This window comes from Cryptomeria japonica, chromosome 9 (assembly GCF_030272615.1).
Source record: "Cryptomeria japonica chromosome 9, Sugi_1.0, whole genome shotgun sequence".
NCBI classification, from domain to species: Eukaryota; Viridiplantae; Streptophyta; class Pinopsida; order Cupressales; family Cupressaceae; genus Cryptomeria; species Cryptomeria japonica.
Genome location: NC_081413.1, coordinates 670,178,846 through 670,198,146, shown reverse-complemented (window position 1 = coordinate 670,198,146; position 19,301 = coordinate 670,178,846). Strand labels below are relative to the sequence as shown.

Sequence of the window (19,301 nt, the reverse complement as noted above, 5' to 3'; positions counted from 1 at the left end):
TAAAGGAAAGGAATCAAAACATCCAGTGACACTAACCATTGATCATATCAGATCAGAACTTTTATTAAGTTACAGGCAGTAATATTCCCTAATATTCTTATAGAAGAATTTTTGAACGTACTCCCAATAATGGCATTAAATAATATTAATTTGACTGATTAAGTGGGGCAGCGACCTTTCAAAGGGGTTGCTGCCACCAACAGACATGGCTGATGAATATGTGACTTTTCATCCATGGAGGGAAGGATAAATACCTTCCAATAGGTACGGGAAGGGGATGTGAAAAGAAAGGTAAGAAACAAGAAGTAAGAAATAAGGAAAAGCTTATGCCTTGCCACAAATAGACTCGGGTCGATATTGAAATCAGTAAGAATTCTGTAAAATACATATAGTAAACTGTAGATGCATTATATGGTATTTGTAGCGTAATAGTAACTGTACATTTACAGTGTTAATATGTTGCATATCTATGACCGATACTGATAGTTTCCTGCCTACTTGATTAATCTATGCTTATGAATCTGATCTTTGACACTGCTGAGCATGGTTTCTAGAGGGATAACCGCTATAAGGCACCCTCTTAGGCTGAGGGAGAACCGTTGTTAAGGCATGCTCAGAAAATGGCTTGTTTAGGGAGAACCGTTGTGAAGGCACCCTCACAAAATGGCTTGTTTAGGGAGAACCGTTGCTAAGGCACCCTATCAAGACAATTAAAATTCTTGTAGTTAACTCAGGACTTTCTGATTCCTACATTACAGTGCTGTTGCATAATTGTTTAAGTTTCATTATAGTAATTCTTTAAATTACAGTTCTTCTAATTCACAAATCATAGTTAGTCTTTTTTATCCTATTTTCCTTTATTTATATTTCATAATTGATCTATAATTGATAACCATTCATATGTTGTAATTAGAAGATTATCCTCTAACTTGTGTTGCAGATTATTTTTACCAAGGAGATTTCCTTCTTAAAACGCTCTTGATAGCTGGGAAATTGTAATCTAGGGCAGAGTAGAGTAATTTAGGAAGAGGGACATTACAAACAACTAAACATAGCTGACTAAATATAATTAAATATTCTAAAACCCTCCCTTAATGGTCATTGTATCAACTAACTACCCTACAAAAGACGTCTTTTGATCACAAACACAAATAACACTTTGTTGATCTGTAAAGTGTTAATGACCAAGATTCCCCATTTTGTTGTGAATGCTGTGTTCTATCTATCTCTGTATTCAACAATTACCTGATTGTACCCTGAATACCTGTGATCCGTTCACAATTTGCAAAACTTCATCAAGCGATGGTGGGGCTTTGTTTAAGTTTCGGAAATCAACACAGCCTAATTTCTTCGTTTTTCTTTCTGATTGGGACCAGGTTGGATGTTGAGTGGCGCATTGGGTTAACAATTTTTTTTACTTCTTGGTAGATAAGGGGTTTCAACAGTGGGTTAACCAGCCTTTGGTGCATTCTGAATGGTTTACTTTCAGGCCTGAAAGGAATTGTATGCGTGATGATAGAAGTGTCAGAAGTCCTTCGATCTTCTTAGCTCTAGGCTATGACATCAGCAAACTCTCTTATGCTTTGAATTATACTGGCCTTCTCCTTTGGCTTGCAGACTTTGCCTATGCATATATTTCTAACTTCCTCTTCATTTCCCACATTTACCTTTTTATATTGGTCACCCTCAGTCTTGTGGTTCTTTACTGCATTGATCTGATCCTGATCAAATATCCTTTCCAATTGTATCATTCCTCTGGGAATGACATTGTTCTCAAATTCATGATGCCATCAACATCAAACTTAGCTTCTGCTGTGATCTCATTTTCATCAATAATGGAGGAAATTTCATCTTGAAGCATTCATCCTTGATCCCTGGATTTAGGCACCTGCCTTTGGACTCGGGCAATGATTCGGCACTGGTAAGGAATTTTGTGATTTTGAAGCTTTCCATGACCATCAAGTTTTGGCGCCCTGGTACCTTCCTTAGGTGCAATTCTCCTTAAGGCAAGGAATTCTTAACTTCAACATTTTTCCATGCATCATCCACTTTGTCACCCTTCCACGTGCAAAGGAATTCACACTCTGTTTGGAATCTTCCATCACTTCCTTGTTTTGGCGCCTTCACCATGCCTTGGGCGGAATTTCACTGTGGAGGAGGAATTTCATCAAATGTTGAATCCTCCACGACCCCACCATTTTGGCGCTCTGCTGAGTGTTTGGGCGGAATTTCACTGTGGAGGAGGAATTTCATCAAATGCTGAATCCTCCATGACCTCTCCATTTTGGCACCTGTCCTTGGCCTCGGGCAGAATTTTATTGTGAAGGAGGAATTTCGTTGAATATGAATCCTCCATGACCCCTCCATTTTGGCGCCCTACTGAGTGTTTGGACGGAATTTCACTGTGGAGGAGGAATTTCATTGAATTGTGAATCCTGCATGAGACTTCCATTTTGGCACCCTACTGAGTGTTTGGGTGGAATTTCACTATGGAGGAGGAATTTCATTGAATTGTGCCTCTTCCAGACTTGGATGGATTTTGAGCTTCTTCTGGATCAGGCCAACATATAAGAATTTGGGGTGATTTCTCAGACTTAGACAAATTTCTTGAGCTTTCCATTTCAAGAATGGGCTTCCAACACTTAACCATTCTCTGGCCCTCCTTGTCTGCTTTTTGACTTTCCGGAATTAGAAGTAGCTGCAAATGCCTGATCTTTGTCACCTTGCCCGAATGGTCCTATTAGAACAAACTTTCCAAAAATAGAAACCTTTAAAATGTGAGCGTTAGATCCCTAGACAGGACACATGAATGACTTACTATAAATAGAAACTTACTAAAAATAGTAAGTTTGATTTTTCGCAAAATGACGACATTTTGGGACTCGGTAAAATCCCTAAAAAATAGGAACTTTCTAAAAATAGAAAGTTGTTCCATTTTGGCCCAAATTTTACTGGGAGGTTCCTTGAAGGGACTTGATTCTAGTTGTATGCTTAGTTTCTTCAAAACCCTAACAGAAACCCCTAAAATATAGGACAAAAGGCATAAACCCAAAAGTTAACAAAACGAGTCCTAGACTTAACCAAATTTGCTCAAATGAAAAGCAGACTTGATCAAATTGACCCCCAAACACTTGCAAACTGGGAGGACTAACGAGACTGCCACAAAAGACCCAAAAACGAAGCCAAAAGACCATAACGGCCTAAAAAGTAGGGGGTCTCCATTTGCAATGGGGCGATGTGTGAAAACGTCACAACAAGTACCTTATAGGGTTTTTTAGTAAGTACATATTAGACATGCTTGTAGATGTGAATCTTGAGAGCAAGATTCCAATTGCATTTGTGTATGCAATGCAATATATTCCTTCTAATTGCACACATTGATTGGAATTTTCTACTTACTATGTTACCAGATCCACCTTTTTATATCGGTTGGATCTGGGTTCAATTTGAACCAGATTTGGGTTCAGTCCGAATTGGATTTGTGATCTGGTTTGATCCGCTTGTGGATAGGTTTGGATTTGGGAGAGTGGGGTTGGGCTCGTCCTTGACGAAGTCGGGTAGGATATGAGGGAACCTAGGTGAACCTAGGTCAAATCCATCCATTTTTTCTACCTTTTTAAAACTTTTTTCTATCTTTGACATTGTAATTTAATAAATTATGAAAATGGTGTGCACCATAGAAGCAACACAATCGTTTGGGGAAAAATTATCAAACCAGAAGTTTAATATTTTAAAAAAAAATCAGCAAAAAATGGGGATAAAATCAGACGTAAAAAAACACATAAAAAATTTGTATAAAATGATACGGAAACGATTTAAAAAACAAACTTAAGGGCATTTCTAAAGCATAGAGATATAGAGAGAAAATAAAATAGAGAGACCCATAAATTGTCAAAACTAGATTAGTCTTGTTCATATTAATGCTGCTGATTCTATTGCATTGCACAAAACATACTTCATAGTGCTTTTATGATAACACTAGATGGTGATAGTTGTACAAAGTCAACATATAAATTAAATTCAAAGTTATAAAAAATCCAAGCAATTGGTCCATATGAAATATCTCACATCCATCGAGAAGGTAATCGATTGGTAGATCTTTTTGCTAATCTTGGTGTCAATTCGGACATGGCAGAAGTGATAGTGGATTCAATATCGATAAGTAAGGAGATTACGGATCTGAGCAAAAAAGACTTATTGGAAAAGAAATGTGATGGGGTTGGATAATGTCCTTGTAGATATGCCTGCGAATTTGGGATAGGTGGCAGTGGATTCGCACAAATTTCGGCAGGTTGTCTTCTCATACTCGCATTGACGACGTTCTGAGCGACATGTGATAGGAAAGAGTGATAGAAGGACAGATTTTTGAAGAATGAGTGATCTTGGAAGATTTGGCATGCGTTGCTCCAAATGGAAACATCTAGATCTTTGAGTGCCTATTAATTGGCTTTCTTCAAGTCTCGACCTCATTGTGTGGAAAGGTAGTTAGTTGTGGCACAAAGCTTCTGGTTGTGTTCGTGTTTGATTTCGGTTTCGCTCATGGCACACTTCGTCAACATTGGATGCGTGAACTGCGAGGAGACGTTGGATGCTCAACTCCGCAGCTTGTTTATCTCAGAGGAGTATGCCTACGATGCTATTAAGGGACTTGTTGGGATCACGCTCAATTTCGACCGCCATTGGTGTGATTCCAGAGTGTATGAAGCTGTTCTTATGCCTCTTGTGGACGTCATCGAGTCTAGGGAGAGAGTCGTGGATAGCATTGCCAACTCCATCTTAAGCTTGCCAGAGAGTGAATGGATGAGCATACTGAAGACCTACTTCTAGCCGGAAGTATTTTTGCCCACTGATTCAGAGGACGATTGGGAGGAGTCTAAAATTGAAGGGAGTGAAGATTCGGACAACAGTAAAAGGATCAGAGTCAAAAGCAGGCGTTTAGAGAAGGAAGAGGAAAGAGAGAAGATGAGAACATTCGGCAAGAATGCTTGGGAAGTTTTTTGGTGTGCAGTGTAGAATGGGAATATGGCTCCATTTTGTAGGATAACAAACTCAGAGGAATGGTGGTTTTCGGATGGGGCTACTGAAACTGTGATTAATGTCAGAGAATTTGCTGGGGACATCATGCAAACCTTTAATGGTGGCACATGATCTGTATTTGGTCTAAGTCTGGTTCTACCTTCTGGTGTGCATGTTTAGGCTCAAGTTTATGTATTCAGGGTGGTGGATGGGTAGTGGTGTTTTCTTTGTTTTTTATTGTCAAGCTTTGATGGCAAACTTTTTTAATCTTTATATATTAATATAGGGCGCTATCCCCTTAAACGATAGCACTTACCATTAAAAAAGGTAAAAAAAATAAAAATGTAGCCAATGACTCTTGCTACTACAAATAAACCGCGCATGCTATTGGGTAGGAGGTCTTGATGATGAAGCTCTTGGGTAAGAGCATGCCCTAGCTTGTCCAATAATATGATGATCCAAGTTGGCCTCTGTTAGGATCTAAAAATCTTTGCCCAAGAAAATTTGGTGTTGGTTTGAGGTAATAGTTTTTTAATTAGTGCTACCTTAGTGCATCACTTATGACTATATAAAGTTGGTGGAAAACTAGTAAGGTGGTTGAGATGAAGTGAAGTGGAAGAGTAGAACTTGCATTTGAGGAAGCCTAGCTAATATTTGATTTAGAGTGGGTGCAAGATTTTCTTTATAAATGAAGGTGGGTGCTATACCTATTTGCAATTCCTAGTAGTGGAAATCTTTAATTCGTTTTGACATTAAGAATAAAAAAAATTGTATTCAACATTGTTCAACATCGAATTGATTTTTTCTTTTTTTTTTGTGATTCTTGATTCTAAATGAATTGTGATTATTGGACTAGCTAGAAATGAACTGATTGTCCTTCACTAGACCTTCCATCTACAACTATATTAAAAAATCATAATTTTTATTTTATTATAATTTACAACAAAAGTTAGTGTGAAATAAAATAATTAATGACCTTTGTATTATAAGAGGATGAGTTAAGGACATGTATTATTTATTGTGGTTTCATGTATTGTAATTATATGGCATTTTTTATTAGATTAAGATTACGATTATAATTTATTAAAATATATTTAATTAATTTTTAAATAACATTTATTTTTTAAAATCAAATTAAAAATTATTATTAAAAATTCTAAAAAATATTAATAATTTCAATACCCAAAAAGTTTTATTAAATAACTAAAACAATGCGAGACACGCAATGGATTTCAAAGAATTGATTAATTATCAGAATGAGCAAGACGCTCATAAATAATACAAGGACATTTACAAGAATAGCAAGTTTCTAATAAGAAACTGCTGAGAAGATCGAAGACGATCTGACTAAAATAGAATATACACTATTGAGCATTAATACTAAAATTAACATTATTTTAATATTCTATTACCCTCCCTTAATGCTCAATCTATTAACTACACCTATAGACCCCCTGAATTTTACAAATTTATCAGGACCAAGGGGCTTGGTGAAGATGTCTGCTGGCTGCTCCGAGGTAGGAACATACAGCAACTGGATGGATCCGTCTTCAACCAGCTGTCGAATATAGTGACAATGCGTTTCCACATGCTTGGTTCTTTCATGGAAGACTGGATTCTTGGCGAGTTTGAGCACTCCCTGATTATCACAGAACAAGGGAGTAGGACCTGCCTGGGAGACATGCATATCCGCAAGCATACGTCGAAGCCAAACCGCCTCACAAGATGCCTTAACTGCTCCCCGATACTCTGCTTCTGTCGAGGAGAGAGCCACTGCCTGCTGCTTCTTACTAGTTCATGTGACAGCCCCAGATCCCAAACTAAACACATACCCTGCTGTAGACTTACGGTCATCAACCGAACCTGCCCAGTCAGAATCTGTGTAACCACTGAGTATAAGATTAGAACTCTGAGTGTACAGAAGTCCATAATCAGGAGTGCCACTCACATAACGCAGCATACGCTTCGCTGCTATCCAATGATCAGCCTTGGGAGTTGTCATGAAGCGTGAAGTGTAGCTCACTGCAAAACTGATGTCCGGTCTAGTGGCAGTAAGATAGATGAGGCTGCCCACTAGTTGCCTGAACAGAGATTCATCCACAACTGGTGAGGATGACTGAGCTGAAAGTTTGAGCCCGGGTTCCATAGGAGTAGAGGCAGGTTTGCAATCCTGCATTCTGAACTTGTCCACAAGACTTCTGGCATACTTGGACTGAGAGAGAAAGATACTGTGCTCAGTCTGCCAGACTTCAACTCCTAAGCAGTAATGTAGAAGTCCCAAATCTGTCATATCAAAGGTGCGGCACAAATCCTGTTTGATCCTAGTGATCAAATGTGCTGAACTGCCAGTAATGATTAAGTCATCCACATAGACAACTACAAACAGAATATCATTACTAGAATGCTTGATATACAAGTTTGCATCAGATGGACTCCGTTGAAAACCATGATCTGTCAGGTACTTATCAATTTTCATGTACCAAGCCCGAGGAGCTTGTTTCAGACCATAGAGTGCTTTGACTAGTCTACAGACCTTTTGTTCTTGACCAACAACCCTGAATCCTGGGGGTTGCGTCATGTAGACTTCTTCCTGTAAGTCACCATTCAAAAAAGCACTCTTGACGTCCATTTGATGGACTTTCCAACTGAACTGGGCTGCCAAGGCAAGAACGAGCCGTATGGTACTCATTTTGGCTGTAGGAGCAAAAGTCTCCTCGTAGTCAATGCCTTCTTTCTGTGAGAACCCACGAGCAACAAGACGAGCCTTATACTTGTCTAGGGTTCCATCAGCTTTGTATTTTACTTTGTACACCCATTTGCAGCTAATGGGCTTCTTCCCTGAAGGAAGATCAGAAAGGGCCCAAGTGTGATTCTTCTGAAGACTCTGGAACTCGGCTTCCATAGCCTGTTCCCACTCAGGTATACCTTTAGCCTCTGAGTATGTCTGAGGCTCAAAAACACTGTGTATGTTAGCCATGAGAGCAAAATTGACTGTATGCTGCTGTTTGCTCTTATTACGGGAGGTTCTACCCTCAATGAGCTCAGTATCCCTGAGATCACCAATGGTCTTGGCCCACCATTTAGGCCGGAGAGTAGAAGTGCGAACATCTGGAGGAGCTGGAAGAGGCTCAGGATCAGGAACAGGAGCAGCAAGAGGAGGATTATTCTTCGGAGGGAACTCAGGTAGTGCATCATTGAAAATAGATTCTGCATCATCCCTCCCATCAAGCGAACCTAATGGAATAAGAACACTGTGAGGCTGATCCTCAGAACTCTACTCAGAAGAAGGGGACTGAAAGAATCCTCTGTCTTCATCAAATACAACATCACGACTGAAGATAAGACGTTCAGTGTCTATATCTATCAGTCTGTAGGCCTTATGGTGATCACTGTATCCTGTCATCATGAGTTTCTGACTTTTGGAATCCAACCTGGAGCGCTTAGCATCTGGAATCCAAACATAGGCAACAGAGCCAAAAACCTTCAGGTGGCTGATCTGAGGCTTCCGACCAGACCAAACCTCTTCTGGAGTCTTCCCCTTAACAGCCTGAGTAGGAGAACGGTTAAGAAGGTAGACAGCAGTAAACACTGCTTTAGCCCAATACTTATTCGGAACACTCCGGTGTTGTAACATAGAGCGAGCCATCTCAACAACCGTACGATTGCGACAACATTGTTTTGCTGAGGAGTGTAGGGTGTAGTCAACTGGCGTTTGAGGTGCAGGTCGCGGAACAGTGCAGGATGTTGCAGACGACCCTGCAGGCGCGCGAACACAGGTCGCGAAAAAACGCGACGACCTTGCGAACACAGGTCGCGGAAAAAAAAAACAAAAAACGACAACCCTGTGAGTCGAGAACACAGGTCGCGGGAAAAAAACGCGACGACCCTGCAGGTCGCGCGAACACAGGTCGCGGAAAAACGCGACGATACACCCTAGAAGCTAGGCAAAAAAAACTTTAATGAATTTTTTCAAAAAATAATTTCGAAAATTTCCACTAATTGGAAATTAGGATTAAAAAATTTTCGAAAAAAATTTCTCCTATAGCTCTAATACCATAAAACAATGCGAGACACGCAATGGATTTCAAATAATTGATTAATTATCAGAATGAGCAAGACGCTCATAAATAATACAAGGACATTTACAAGAATAGCAAGTTTCTAATAAGAAACTGTTGAGAAGATCGAAGACGATTTGACTAAAATAGAATATACACTATTGAGCATTAATACTAAAATTAACATTATTTTAATATTCTATTAATAACTAATGTTGTAAATTAAATACTATAAATGATTTATTAAAAATATTATACATGTATTATAAGAGGATAAATCGAGGACATGCATTATGTTATGAACTTAATGCACAAAAAGTTTATTAGCCGGATTCGTCTGCTCTTGATTAGCGGCTTCACCTTAATATTATAATAATCGAGAATTGGGGAAATGGTACAGGAGAACTCGGCAAGCAAAATGATCCCTAAACATCCATTCTGGTTTCTGCCCATTTTTTCCTCTTATGCGACCAAGAATGCAGTGAACGCATCACACGACAATAGTGAATGCACATTCATGGGATTTTTTCATTGTTTCACTATTTTTTCAGGGTTTTACTGTTGTTTCTAGGGTTCCTGTTTTTCGTGATTTTTTGGGCCAATCATTCACACGATTTAAATATAAAAAAATCATGCCCTAAGCTGATTAGCGAATAATTGCTATTTGTTGCGATTTTTTATAGACTAATGCTTCTTTGGTGTGCACCATGAATGTCTATGTAGTTTTAAAGTTATTCTTTTGGGCTTAGTGGTTGACCTTTGCTCCTCACGCCCACTTTGTATTGTGATAGGGAACATGATTGGGGCATTGCCTTTGGTCCCCACATGGGGTGCTGTCCCTTGACCCCACTGGGGGCATTGTCCCTAGACCTCCATGAAGTTGTGGGATATTGAGCTAGAGCAATCTCACTTGGATTCTTCCACTTTCCAACATGTTACACTTGAGTTTTAAACGTGAATATACATTTAGTGTGAGTGGTAGTGGCACTGTTTGTGATTCTTCAAATGTTCCCAAGTCATCTAATGTCAGTGGTGATGCTGGTGTTGATGATTTAGAAAATCTGTATGATGCTGAAAATTGATTGTTAAACTCGATATTATTTTAATATTGAACTTGAAGTTTGAACAATGAATATTTTGTAATATTTATCATTTATGTTTTCTACATATACACATGTTTTCTGTACGGATGAACCCAAAATGAATCCAGCTACCCTTTTTTTTTTTGCTGAGTCCACGAACTGAAACCAGGATCCAGACTAAAACCGCTAACATAGTCTACTTGTAATTGTGCATGCATGTTAGAATTTTGTATGCTATAGTATCTATGTGGGTTTTAGTCTCCTGATTGTGTAAATACCACTCTTTTATTGATCTTTTTTACTCTTTACCATGAGCACTGGATGTTTGCACAATCTTAAACAATGTTATTGCCAAGTGAATTGAACGAGATTGATTGGCTTTGATGTTCTAATATTTAACTTGCTAAATTTTCCTTTGAAGTTATTTATAGTATGCAGGCTTTAGTAATTGCTTTGTGCTAGGATTTAATGTTGTATGTAGTGTTATTTTGAAATTACATATTTCATATGCCTGACATTACTTGGTGTATATTTGTATTATTATGGATTGATTTCTTTGAAACGATAGTCACTGAAAGATGGATTTAAAATAGGATATCTGCTGTATGATGCTCTAGTTTGAATTTGCTTTGGTTCATACATAACCCTTTAATATATTAAATAAATTTTGTCTGTAAATCTAAAATATTTGTCCTAATAATATGCCATGGATGAGTTCATTAGGTGCGAATCTATCAAGCTGTTATGGATGATTCCATTTTTTTTATTTGTAATGTTAAAGTATTTATAAATTTATTCTTATTAAATATTTAGCAAGTGCTCGATTGATATTGAAATACTTGCATGTGATGATCATCTGTTGATTGTGAATGTACAGGCATGTTGTGAAGCATTGGAATTGCGACAGACCAAGTTTGAAAGAAATGCATCTCTATTGAAACGCCAATTAACGTGGCAGTAAGTATTAACACTGATTTTATTTTTGATGGTAGCAGTTATATTGGATCATTTCTCAAGTGTCTTTGCAAGATCTTTTTTGTCTAGAAGTTCATGTTTCCTCAAAATTTGTTCTCTTACTTTCAAGGACATTTTTTTTCTAATTTCTCAGCAAGAATTTAAAGTTCTCTCATATTTATGTACAGTATTATTGTCTTATTCATTTTAACTTAAACAGAGGACCAATGTGATAAAAGTGGTTGTCTATGAAAACTTATTTTAATTATAATTTTGTTATTTACGTTGGAGTTGCAATGATAAATAAATTTCTCTGTTGAACATTTGAAGAATCCTGTTAATTACATAGCTTCGAGGGCTTTATTTGGAAACCTACAGACTATACTGCAGTTTCATATTGTGCTATTCTGTGTATATTTTTTCAACCGGCATAGACATCAATTTTGGGTTTGACATAGATGAATAGGAAGGATTTTTTTTCAGTTTAAATAACACCATTCTCAGGCTATGCCTTTTCAAGAATATTGGAAACTGATATTAATTGATAAGTGATAGTATATTTGAACATGGGAGATTTACATTGAAAAGCCAAAGATAATTATTATATCATATTTTCATGGAATTTGTGATTGATGTAGAAGCATTTATTGGCTATTTTTGTTATTTGAAACTGGAATTTTACATTTAGTGTCTTACTTTGGTATCACTATCTGCTGATTAAATATACTTGCGTCTGAAAGCATATGTGTTGAACTGATAATGCAGATTTAATGGACATCTAAAAAAGAAAGGAATCAGTGGGCACATTAAGGTTAACTACAATGAAGAGAGATTATGTGTAGAGGTAGACATTCTATTAATACGCCCAATTAAATTAGTTTCTTATTCTACCTTTTGGACTTTATGAACATTTATATTTTAATTTGTCCTAAAAATCATGCCATACTGCTTTGTAATATGTTATTTATCATCATTTTCGACATGGATACGATTTTATATTCAGTTCAAGGTGTTTCATGCTATTGAATGATAATTTACAAAGTTGAATAGACAGGTTTGTGCTATTGAACGATAATTTAAGTAGAAGTTGGAATTTGAAGCTAAATTTAGTATAGGGGAATTTTATTGTTCTTAGAATAGCTCTGAAATGGTAAATTGATATTAAACTAATTAAGTGAAGCAAATACAGATAGGCATTATACAATATGATGTTTCTAAATGAAACCAACGTCAAATGAGAACTAACTTAGAAACTATTTGAGAAAACTAAAGACGACTAAATAAACTAATGACCATTAAATAATTAATTTATTACTCTAATATCCTCTCGTAATGGTCATTCTATCAACTAGACCAAGTTGCCCCCTAAATTTTACAAACTTGTTTGGGCTATGTCTACAGTCTGGTCCACAGTTGGAACATATTGCAAGATCACAGTTCCATCTTGTTGATGTGTATTTTGTACACAGCCAAACACAGAATAAAATACCCAAATGGTACCTTATCCTCTCTTGATTAAAGCCTCTGAATGCTGAAGATATCGCGAAAAGGATCAATTAGGATGACTTCAAGGTTCTTCGTTGTAGGATCTTTACGTGTGGATAAGCACCAGTGGTCGTTATATATGCTGTTTCTTCAAGGGGCCTTACGTACTTTCTGAGAAAGCTTGTCCGTATTACTCTCTTTTCGATTGCAGGAACAGGATCTTCCTAACACTAACAGATTTTCAAAAAATATCAAAAGATAAGGGTTTCAAGGAAGGAATGCTAATCTAATCCTAAGAATGACTCAATGTAGGCTAGACTTGGTAAGATTCTACCAATTTCAGTATTGCCAAGAAATTACAACTCTACTGGAATTGATGCGATCTTCTAAGGTGATGTAGTAATTTTCAAATCATCAAGGATATAGATACTATCATAGAGATACATATCAATACTTCCACAATGATTGAATTTTTAAGCAATCTCAATATTTTCAGTTGACCACACAAGGCGTCCTTACAATCAGTAAGAAGCTAGTAGTTTGGAACGTGAATCTCACCAAAGATCAAGCACAACACTTAGTCCTTCAAACTTAAACTTAAATACTACTTCGACTGAGAGCGATTCAAGAAAATAAACAATCATGAAGATAGCCACAAGTATTGCAATAAAACACCATAACTTCAATATTTTATTGATCTCAAAGCCAAATGGACAACAATTGTTCAAAATTCTTTCTTCACTACTCAATCTTACTACACAATAACTTTCTTCTCTCTAAGCTCTCTCTCTTCTCTAACTTCTAACTATCAAAATGAAAATGAGTGAGGGTATATATAGCATCCTCAAATACAATGAATGGCCCAGATCGAAAGAAGATCAACGGCTGAGATTTTGACACCTAAACCCTAATTAGGGTTTGTTACAAAAGGTCCCCATTTAGGTAAACATCATTAAATGCATAGCCAATAATTAATTGGCACAAATATCAAGGAAACATAGACCAATAGGAATTAAGCTGCCACATCATCCTATAACAACTTTTCATCTAGAATTTTGTTCCCTTTCCTATGCTCTTACTTAGCATATCCAATGAATCTGGACACAATTCCCTCAATCTCAGCAATGGGAATCTTAGGAAGATTCTTCATTCGTTCTTCCAAGTGGAGGACTTGATCAAAAGCAGTGAGAAGAGCTGTCTCCCATCCAGGTTCAAGTTCTTTGATCTTCTCAATCAGGAACATAGTAGTGAACATCTGATCTCGTTGCTCATCTGTGATGACGTTCCCCTCTTTGCAAAAGATGACCTTGACTCTCTCCTCCAACTCTTGGATGTCCACATCTGTCTCGATCTCGATCCGCCTGCCAAGAATGGTACACAACGCTTCAAACACCCTATCTTGAATTGGATGGATGATACCCTCAACTTGATTGCATTTGGTGTTGATGTCTTCAAAAAGGACCTCTTTCATCTGGAGCAGAGTTGACCATTGTAGGAGGTTATGGGTTCCTCCATCCATTATCTTTTCTTGTGCCAGGATCCGTCTTGGTGTTTGTCTTATCATTGGTAGGACAGGAATGATAACATCTCTAGTGTGAGTGAAAGCGGTTACAGTTATCATTAGATTATGGATAACTTCAAGGACCTGGATAGCTCGATGAACTGTCTTCATCATTCTTGTTGCAAATTCAATGGCTACCGTGTGGGATTTATCAATCCAAGAGCTCATAAGCTGAACCAAGCTCTTGACCCTTTCTGCCTCGCCAACTGATTCAAGAGGGAGTGCTTGTAAAGGAGATACTGTTGGATCCTGACGTCTCAAGGGCTGATTGAGATGACTAAAATAGCTTCTCCAAGCACTGACCTCTCTCTCAAGCTTCTTATTCTTTTCCATTTCTTCTTTAAGTTTGTCTTTAAGTGCTTCAAATGAATCAGTTGCTTCTTCCATCGCTTGTTCGGTGGTAAGTGGACCAAGCTCAAATGTTTCTAAGTCATACTCATCTGCAAGAATCTCACCCTCATATTTGTCCACTACTGGTGTAGCTACAAATACATCTTCTTCCTCTTCAACCACAACTACCCTTGTCAGTCTCTCTTTTAACCAATCCGGAATGGCGGATCTTGTTTCTCTTGTATTTCTTTAAGCAGTGGTCCATCCTCTCGGAAAGGAGATGTCACTTCATCATCATTCTTCTCTTCATGTAGCTCATTAGCATCAACTTGGGGAGATTGACTTGATGAATGCTGAGGCGTCTGTCCCTTTTCTAGCTTGTCATTTTGTACCATGGATTCCATAGATTCATCAATTTCATGTACCATCCTCCCCTAATCTTCTCTTTGACTCGCCTTCTTTTCATGTCGAGAAGATGTGCTTGGTGGGTGATTAGGATTGGTTTTCTGCTTCTTCCTGGAGGGTTCCCTTTTCTCAGGTCTTTCTTTCCTCTTTGAGCCTTTGGAATGAGAAGTATTCTCACTCACGCTTGCTTCTCCTTCTTCTGGTCTAGCCTCCAAAGTGAATGTCATTGATACATTCTGCTCCTTCAACTTTTGATGTTGTACATCCACCCATCTGCGAGTGCACGATAAGACGGGAGCCATCAAAGCTCTCAAGTCTAAAACCTCGGGCTCATTCCAATCTATCTTCACTCCTTTGTCTTCTTTCTCATAGGACGACTGGAGGTATCTACCATTATCCTGGGCTTGATCGGCTACTCTATAAACTTTGCATTTCCTGATGAGATCTAAGGGTAGCCTGGAATGCATCTTTCTTTTAACCTCTAAATCACTTGGGAGATTCATCCAAAAGTCCTCCACCTGAAACTCATGTTTGTGCTTCTTACCGATTGTCTCCTCCATATAACCATGAGGATCAAAATTCTCCCGCGAGGCAAAGGATGTGAATGAATATAAAGATAATTCCTTCTCTGCATCTTCCGCGGTTTGAGTGTTAGGACATACTTCAAGTGAATTCCCTAGTATGATGGGCACGGGAATCCCATTTCCATGCATGTGTCTGGATGCCTTTGCATAAGCTGCCAATTGTCTAGTCACCTCAAGTAGCACTATCCTGTCTGTTGGATATCTCGGCAACATGTAGGGAGGTGAAGGACACCCCTGAACTCTGATGTATGTGAACTTTTGAAACTGGATGAACCATGCACCATACTTCTTCACAAGCTCTTGTGCATCCAGAGATAGTCGATTATGAATCCCACCTTGCAATATCCTGGTAACGTTCATCGTGAAGGTGTAATTGACTAACTTGTAGTCACTTCTAGGCGGATGATGCAGATGAACATAAGAATCACAAACTCTCATTTCTCCGGGACCTCTTCCGATCACTCCTCTGTGAGGTAGCCCTGCATACTTGAAACTCCTGATTAAGGCATATATAACATATGAGCTCATGTGGAATGATTTGGTGGGTCTTAGCCTTCTCAACTGCACGTCCAGACAATTGCTAATAATTCTGGCCCAATGAAGCATTCCTTTTCCTTGGACTATCACTTGAATGAAGAAGAACATCCACTTTTTGAAAAAGAAGGCTTGAGGAGCCCCTGTAACTCGATTGAGCAAAGTTATCAAATCTCTGTATTCCTCCTGGAAGTCGATCCTATGCGGTGTATTGGGAATCTTGTTCAGGTGAGGTTGACTTTTGAGCAACCAATTCTTATTGATGAGATTCAGACAAGTCTCAGGATCATCTTCATAGATTGACCTGGCTTCTTCTAAGCTTTTGTAAATCATATCTTTATGGTTTGGAAGATGAAGAGCTTCGCTTATAGCTTCCTCTGAAAGGTAAGCTAAGATGTTCCCGTCCTTGGATACGATCGTCCTTGATTGTGAGTCATAGTGGCGGGCACACTCGATCATCAGCTCATGACACTTGACTGTGGGAGGGAAACCTGCCGCCTTGATGATGCCACTTTCAATTATCTTCTTCGCAACAGGTGATGGCTTGCCAATGTAGGGGACCTCTCGAAACTTCTTCACATTGAAGTTTACTAAGTTGGTGTCTCCGATATTACTCCACTTGGACACGATCCTGGTCTCCAACTCGTCACCTTTCTGATCTTCCTTAATGAGAGACTGCCGACTAGTAGATCCTCCAGCTTTAGGGGTCGCCATTTGATGCCTACACAAAAATTTCAAAATTAGTCCTTAAGCATTGTACCTTAAAGCGTAGAAATCAAGAGTTTCCAAGGGAATAGTTCAAATCATTAATTTGAAAATGAAATGACAACTCAAGAATTTATGAATTTTCAAATTATGAATGAAAATCAGATTGCACAAGACTTAGATTTTTGAAGGATTGCTTATAAGATCAAAACAAGTCTTGAATATAAACTTCAAAAATTTAATTCTTCATACCTCCTTCTTTGAAAGCTTAACTATCAACCTTGGAAAAATGAAGAAAGAAGATCGGACTTTGCTGGATAAGGATTGAATTGCTGATCTTCTTGGATGAATTGTCTTGATTAACCTTCAAAAGAAGTTTGCCTTCCACCAGCCTTTCAAAATCTGGAAATTATCCTCCAACACTCAGCAAATTCTGGAAATTTAGCCTCCAATACTCAGCAAATTCTGGAATTTAGTCTCCAACGCTTAGTAGATTCTGGAAATTTAGCCTCCAGTCTACTGGATTTCGCTCCTCAATCTGCTCCTTAATTTCACACTTTAGAAGGGATGAATGAATGATTTGAATTTGAAACAATGCCCCCCTATTATATAGAGCGCTCACCCTCCTTTTCCCCAAGGCCGACTTGGCAAAAAGGGGTAAAAAATAAATAAAAACCTTTTAAAAAGGTGGCCGACTTGCCAATAAAGGCAAAATAATGCCTTTGAGCGCTCATTTAAAAATTTTAATTTATAAAAAATTAATTTAAATGCCTCCAAGATACCCTTTTGATTATTTCAAGGTCAAAAAATCAATTTATTAAATTAAAAAAAATGCCTTCAATTAATGTGAATTTAATTTAATCTTCCCAAATGTTTCAAACTTAGCAATTTTTTGATGATTTGAGGAATATCAATGTTGGATTGAGGGCTAGTGAAGCTTGCTAATGATTTCGCCTTGGGCCCTCTGGAAGGGTCAGGAGCGATTTTTCAATTTAAGACTTGAACACCTCATTCCCTTCACTCCAAAATCTCCTGGAAGGCAAACTTATGTTTGTTTTGGCCTAATCAAGGAATTGCATTTCAATTTTTAATCATTTCTCATGAGTAATTAGGTGAAAATGTAAATTTCGCCCTGGACCCTCTAGAAGGGTTAGGAGCGATTTTCTCATTCTAGGCCAGAATTCACCTTAGCTCAATCATTAAATTCCTCCAAGGCAATCTCCAGGGTCCATTTCCTTCCATCGCTAGGTTAGCTCATCCAAATTTTGAAGGAAATAGTGCATTTAGGGGAATTTCGCTCTGGACCCTCTGGAAGGGTCAGGAGCGAAATTCACAATTGGGCTCAAACTGTTCATTTTCAAAGTTCAAAAACCACTTCAAGGCACTCCAAATAGGCTCTTTCATTGCATTCCAGACTTAGTTTTATTCAACTTAGGAGGAAAAGTGTGATTTTAGGGTTTTTTGCCCTGGACCCTCTGGGAGGGTCAGGAGGGAATTTTCCTCCTTAGGTTAATTCCTTCATCATTTTTTGTTGAATCCTTCACTCATCGCTTGGCAATATTCTTCTTTATTCACTCCACCCAAGTTTGTCTTGTTTCTGCAAGGTAAAATAGAGGTTTTTCAAATTTTTGCCCTGGACCCTTTGGAAGGGTCAGGAGCGATTTTTCCTCCTTGGCCTAGAATCATCATTTTTTGAAACAAGCATCTACTCACAAGTGGTCTCAAAGGCCTTTTCAACCTTGGTCTATCCTTGCCTTAGCAAAAACTTAGAAGGAATATGTTGATTTTATGATTTTCGCCCTGGGCCCTCTGGGAGGGTCAGGAGCGAATTTTGAGTTTTAAGCATATTCCTTCATTCCTTTAGCTTCAAATCACTTCTAAGGCATAAAACATGATGTCCTTCTCCCACCTAAGTCATGAATAGCAAGATTTTGTCTTGGATTTGCAAAAAAAGGGGAGGACTTGGAAATTTTGCTCTGGACCCTCTAGAAGGGTCAGGAGCGAATTTCCCTCTTGGCATCAAAACTTTCACTTTCAACAATCCCACTTCACTTTAAGACAATCCAAACATCGTTTTAAACCCATGCCTAGGCTCAGCTTCGCTCAAACTTTGGAGGAAAAGATAGGTTTTAGAATTTTCGCCCTGGACCCTCAGCAAGGGTCAGGAGCGATTTTCCTTTTTTGGGCTTGGTTGCTTCTTGTTGGCCGTCCAATTTATCTTCAAAGGATAAAACATACCTTTTCACATCCACTCCAACCATAAAAAAACATTTTGACCTTGCAAGAAAAGGTGTTTTTGAGAATTTCGCTTTGGACCTCCTGAGAGGGTCAGGAGCGAATTTTGCAATTTTGACCAAAATGTTTCACTTTTCACCTTGAAACCCCTTTGCCAAGTAAGATTTCATCTTGTATTGTGCTATGAATAGGATTTCATGTCCAAGAAAACCCAAAAAATGTGTCTAAAAGGAATTTCCCCCTGGACCCTCTGGAAGGGTCAGGAGCGAAATTGCCTTTCTTGGGCAAAACTCCTTCATTCTTTCATCTTCAAACAAGTTTGGGGGCTTCATCATGTTCATTTCGCCATTCA

The 19,301-nt window shown here is 38.3% G+C and overlaps 1 protein-coding gene across 2 annotated transcripts in view; it reads left to right on the top strand.

Moving 5' to 3' along the window:
* LOC131033840 (structural maintenance of chromosomes protein 6B) overlaps positions 1 to 19,301 on the top strand; it is a 171,816-nt gene that overhangs the window by 105,198 nt on the left and 47,317 nt on the right. For both annotated transcript variants that reach the window (XR_009103688.2, XM_057965132.2), the window contains 2 exons: positions 11,034 to 11,113; positions 11,876 to 11,954. Coding sequence is in view for 1 of the 2 variants with exons in the window: in XM_057965132.2 (XP_057821115.2) it covers positions 11,034 to 11,113; positions 11,876 to 11,954 (159 nt within the window). In the remaining variant the exon portion in view is untranslated. The remainder of the gene's footprint in view (positions 1 to 11,033; positions 11,114 to 11,875; positions 11,955 to 19,301) is intronic.